This window comes from Ctenocephalides felis, unplaced genomic scaffold, assembly GCF_003426905.1.
Source record: "Ctenocephalides felis isolate EL2017-DRISC unplaced genomic scaffold, ASM342690v1 CF-g0.4_SCAFFOLD_02870, whole genome shotgun sequence".
Classification (NCBI taxonomy): domain Eukaryota; kingdom Metazoa; phylum Arthropoda; class Insecta; order Siphonaptera; family Pulicidae; genus Ctenocephalides; species Ctenocephalides felis.
The window spans coordinates 27,268-33,381 of record NW_020539024.1 but is presented as its reverse complement, the minus strand read 5'-3'; the positions used below and the strand labels follow the sequence as shown (position 1 = coordinate 33,381).

The following is a 6,114-nucleotide window of genomic DNA, read 5'->3' as shown; positions in this document are numbered from 1 at the left end:
ATACTCGATGAGAAAAGATTTGCCGAAGAAAATAACAATGACTGGACTTCATCCTTCGATACCCAAAGCTGAAGTTTGCGAAGACCTTCTATTGAAAGGAGTTAAAGTCAGACAAGTGATACAGATCAAACGAAAGTTATCGGATGGCAGCCAACATAAGCTGCCCATATACCTTGTCTCTCTGGAGAAAGATCAAGACATGTCGGAGCTGAAGCAAATTAGTAACATTGGACGGCACATCTTCTCTTGGGAGACATACAGGTCACAAAATAGGGCTCTACAGTGTCACAACTGTTTGAATTTTGGACACACACCGTACACCTACGATATGAAGTACAGGTGTATAAAGTGTCTCGAGATGCACGCGCCAGGTGCGTGCAAGAAACTACTAACCGAGGCACCGATGTGTGTCAATTGTAAGAAAGAACACCCGGCGAACTATTCTCAGTGCACCGCACTCCTCAATTTTATAGAGAAGAAGGAAAACGATACTCTCAAGAGAAGAAAAGTATATGTGCCAGCTCCAACACCAATGCCACTGACAAGAAGTTTCTCATCAGCTCTAAATCCGACAAACACCGGCCCTAACTTCAAATCTGATTATCCTCAACTCCCTATCCCACGGACATCATACCGACCTCCGCTCCAGTCCACGCTATCACCGGCCCGGCCTTCACCATCACCAAGACCAGCACCGATCCGGCCAACACCATCAACGGTCGAGTTTACAACCAACCAGCCAGATCCAGACCTCAACACTCCGGAAGGACTCTTTGCTGCTATGGGCGAGATCAGAAAACTATTTGCGGATCCCCAGGTAAAGCAAATTTTTAGTGAGCTATACAAACTGACAAAAACACTAAACACAAACATGACTTATAACGACAAATACACAACAATTTTAAACTTTCTCACATCATCACCATAAACCAATCACAAGACTTACAAATAATGCATTTCAATTCAAATGGACTTAGAAACAACGTAGACGAACTGAGACAGACGATAACAAAATACGATCTGGACATAGTACTGATTAACGAGACACACCTAAAACCTACGGACAGACTCTATATCAACAATTGCAAAGTTTACAGAAACGACAGACAGACGGACGCACGCAGATGGGGCGGCACTGCGATTTTGATTAAGTCTAACATCAGACACGAGCAAGTGCCAAACCTGACAGCGGGCGGTTCCGAAATAACAGCTATTAATGTATACAAGAGAGGTCAAAAAGTAACCATAATATCGATTTACATCCCGGCAAGCAGACTAGAACATACGGACTTACAAAGACTACTGGACTCGAACAGATTTGTACTTATGGCAGGAGACTTTAACGCACAACACACATCTTGGAACTGTAACTTCAACAACGCAAACGGAAACAGACTTTACGAATACCTGACCGAACACAACACCTCAGACGCACAACTACACTATCCTGACACGCCGACCAGATACGCCACCGTACAGACACACCATCACAGCACCATCGATTTGGCATTGACAAAAAATCTACACATAACATCCGAACCCATAACAAGAACACTTTTTAACTCCGACCATAATCCTGTGTTCATGACCATTTCAGACAGACTAGACGTCGACCAGACTCCCAAACGCAAATTCTTAGATTACTCCAGAGCCAACTGGCCATTTTTCAGAGACATCATCACAGACAATACACGACACACAATGCCAATCGATACCAACACTGACATTGAGGAGGCTGTAACACACCTAACACTGACAATCACAGACGCTGTACAACAGACCATACCGACACTAGACTCAAGAACAACACCAGCCAACAACTTGCCAAAACACATTTTATTGAAAATACAACTTAAAAATCATACAAAGAAGCTGTGGCAACGTACCGGTGACAGACTACTCAAGGAACATGTTAACAGACTGACAAAAATTATATCCAATGATATACGTGACCACCGAAATAACACTTGGACCAAAAGACTCGAGAACATAAATACTGACCCACACAAAATTTGGCAGACAGCAAAAAGACTGACGCAGAAACCAGCATCCATACCTCCACTCAAATTAACTGACAGCAATTACGCAACGACACCAGCAGACAAGGCGGAAATATTGGCAAAAAACTTTGAGAACATACATAAACAAAATGCCAATATGTCAAACGCAGACCTGAAACAAACGTACACGAGACAATTCAAAACTTTACTGACCTCCACAGGGACAAAGACTTACGAATAGACCCTGCCACAGTTTCCGAAATAAAGACAATAGTTAAAAAATTACCGAACAGAAAAGCACCAGGACCGGACGGACTTCAAAACATAATACTTAAACAACTGCTGACGAACGCCTACATTTTACTTACCCGGATAATAAATAGAATAATGACAAAAGGCTGCTTTCCCGCTTCTTGGAAAACCTCCACCATATTTCCAATAGTGAAGCCAAGGAAACAGCCAGACATACCACAGAACTACAGACCGATCAGCCTCCTCAACACAATGAGTAAGGTAGCCGAAAAGGTACTACTCGAAAGACTTAACAAACACATAAGACACAACAAAATTATACCTGACACACAATACGGATTCAAAGAACGACACTCCACACTACACCCACTGACAAAACTCATAGAGAATACAGTTCTCAATTTCAACAGACGAAACCATACCGGACTGGTGTTACTCGACTTTGAGAAGGCGTTTGACACCATCTGGATGGACGGACTTATACATAAACTTATCCAACTAAACTTTCCACCGTACATAACGAGAACTTTACACTCATACCTCTCAGACCGCAACTTCACTGTACAAGTAGACAACGGACTTTCGACGGTTAAACAGGTGACGGCGGGAGTACCGCAGGGCTCAATCCTGAGACCGTCACTGTTTAACGTCTTCATTCACGACATACCCACTGACGCCGACACAACGTTACTGACATTTGCTGACGACACTGCCATATACAAATCATCACGTTCACCTACACTACTGACTACAAAGATACAAACACACATAGACAAACTAACTGAATATACTGACAAATGGCAAATTAAAATTAATCCGCAAAAGACGGAGGCTATTCTTTTCACAAAGAGCCGAAATGCCACGACTAGACTGACTGACTTGGACAAAATTAAAGTATTGGATTGTGAAGTTGAATGGTCCAAGGATGTCAAATATCTTGGTGTGACCCTGGACCATAGACTCAGCTTCACAAAACATGTTAATACAAAAATTGGACAGGCTTACGGGATGTTGAATCTACTGAGACCTCTCTTGAACCACAACAGCCCGCTGAGCGTGAAGAACAAGCGAACACTTTACTTGACACTAATAAGACCGATACTGACATACGCCGCTCCGGCATGGAACGCGACGACTAAGACTAACTTACGAAAACTACAGACATTACAAAATAAGACACTACGACTCGTACTCAACAAAATAAGGGACCCACTGACTAGACATTACTACTCTTCAAAATACATACACAAACAGACTGACTTACCGACCATACTAGACTTTATAAAAAAGCTCACTGAAAATTTTTACCTAAAATGTGGGGATCATCCTAATATTAACATCGCGGGCCTCGGCCAATACACAAGAGACGATATTTGGTATGGCAATCACGCCATGCCAAAATATATACTGATCGACCCATAGCGGCAATTGATACTTGAATGAGAATAAATCTTTTATTTTGTTTTTTTTTTTTTTTGTATAATTAACTACTATTATAAATATTGCTTTGTGGTTTTTTTTTTGGGAGAAAAAGTTTCTTTCCTCTTTTTTGCCACACGATTTGTCATACATCTCAATGTGTTCACAATATTCACTGTATATATTTTAGATCAATTATGTAATATAAAATACCAATGGGTAGAAAAAATATGTGATAACTAACAATGCAAATGTATGATCAACTATTGTAATAAATACTTTTTGTCTGTCTGTCTGTCTTCCCATTCCGTAATTAAATCGAATCGAGGAACAATAAATGATTTCGAATAGCTTATTATAAATACTGTAACATTCGTTATTCGTATTATAAATATAAGAATAAATTCGACGACGACGTTTATATATGTTTATATTAAAAGTAAATAGAAGTAAAAAAGAACATATCTCATATCTCTAAGAATTATATAATCTAATTTGCAAAGTTAAATTTATTTGTTTGAAGTATATAAGAGAGTTTTAGGATTTTAGCTAGCATTAAAATTAAAATTCGAATCATTTTTCATATTTAAACGGTGAAAAAAAAATGGTAAATTAAAAAAAAAATGGCCAAACATTTTTTTGCTTTCCTAAACTAATCGATTCTTCATACTGCAAAATGTTTTTTGAATCATTCGAATCGGAAGCTTTGACACGACTGGGCCTGTCTTTTCCAAAAACTAATCACCGCATCATCAATACATGTTGAATGTTTTTGAATAATTCAAATCGGATGCTCTGTTTTCTCAATAGTAAACGATTGCTTTTTAAATATTTCAAATCAAATCGATCCGTGCTCCCAAATATGTGAACAGAAAATTGTATCCACACACACACACACACACCGATTTTTCGACTAAAACTCAAAATCGTCAAAAATCGAGTTACGAGGTTGCGTAAGAAAGCCATCAAAATGTTTTCGTAACATTTTGATGTTCAATTAATATTAAACATCAGTCTAGCGTGAGCCGTCGACCAGTTCGGATGGTATAAACAACCTAACCTCTTACGTAAACAATCGGTATCGAAGTGATAGTTAGTTTTGTGAATTGTTATTGTGTACAAGTGCATGCGCAGTTAAACAGTTCTTAACATACACACAAATGTCCCCGATGCGGGGGCATTTACAAATTTAAATGCCGAATATTATTAATTAAATTAAATAGTTTTATTAATATAATGCAACATCAAGAAAATGGAAAGTCTATATTCCCGCTAGTAGAAACACAAAATGTCTTGAACGACACTTCAATGACAGATAGTGCGTTTATACAACATCGTTTACAACAACAACAACAACAACAGCAGCAGCAAATTATTATGCCAAATGCTCACGATCAAAATACGTATTTACAACAACAGCAAATTAACATGGTAAATAACCACGAACAAAGTGCATATATACAACAACTACAGCAGCAACAACAGCTGCAACAACAACAACAAATGCAACAACAACAACAGTTACAACAGCTAGAACAACAACAACAGATGCAACAACAACAACAGCTACAACAACAACAGCAAATTAATAAGCCAATAGTTAATGAACAAAGAATAAATACTGTCGCTAGCGACATGGAACTTGACAGCCAGACTCCATCGGCTTCGTGGTAATACGTCAGAAGAAATAAAAGAAGGCGTAACTCAACAGAAGGTAATTCAAGCAATGAACTAGTAACATCGAACAGATTTAGCTTACTAGCTACAACACCTAATACACAGAATGAAAACACTACAAAGGTCCAAAGGCCACCGCCCGTGTTTGTGTATAACGTAGATAAATTTGCAGATATGATTAGTGACATTAATGAAATACTCAACAGAAACGAATACATCACTAAATCCTTGCCAAATGATATAGTTAAGATTAATGTAACAGCACCGGAACAGTATAGAAAACTCGTTTCTTTACTCAAATCAAAAAATGCTAACTTTCACACATATCAGCTTAACGAAGAAAGGGCATTAAGGGTTGTGCTGAAAAACATACATTACACTTACGATACGAATGAAATCAAACAGGAAATTGAGAAACAAAATCATAAGGTGAGGAATATTATCAATGTCAAGCAATATAAAACAAAGCGCCCGCTTAATATGTTTTTTATTGACCTTGAGCCTGCTAATAACAACAGCAAAATATATAATTTAACCAAACTACTCAATCATATAGTAGTGGTAGAGCCTTTAAGAAAAAGAAAGGAAATTTTACAGTGTACAAGGTGTCAATTATTTGGCCATTCAAAATCTTATTGCAACAGACCCTACGCATGCGTAAAATGCAGTGGACCTCATAATTCTACTGCGTGTAAAAAATCTAAAGATACGCCGGCTATCTGCGTGCATTGTGGTGACAACCATCCTGCAAATTACAGAGGATGTT

General features: G+C 38.5%; 1 protein-coding gene across 1 annotated transcript; it reads left to right on the top strand.

Annotated features, from left to right (window-relative positions):
- Positions 1-4,907: 4,907 nt before the first annotated feature.
- On the top strand, positions 4,908-5,345 carry LOC113381409 (uncharacterized protein DDB_G0274935-like). The gene has a single exon (XM_026620335.1). It carries the CDS (start codon positions 4,908-4,910, stop codon positions 5,343-5,345), a length of 438 nt encoding a protein of 145 aa, XP_026476120.1.
- Positions 5,346-6,114: the final 769 nt, after the last annotated feature.

What these genes read in the sequence shown, in the direction of transcription:
- LOC113381409 (XM_026620335.1), top strand. Translation starts at nt 4,908, where the DNA reads ATGCAACATCAAGAAAATGGAAAGTCTATATTCCCGCTAGTAGAAACA.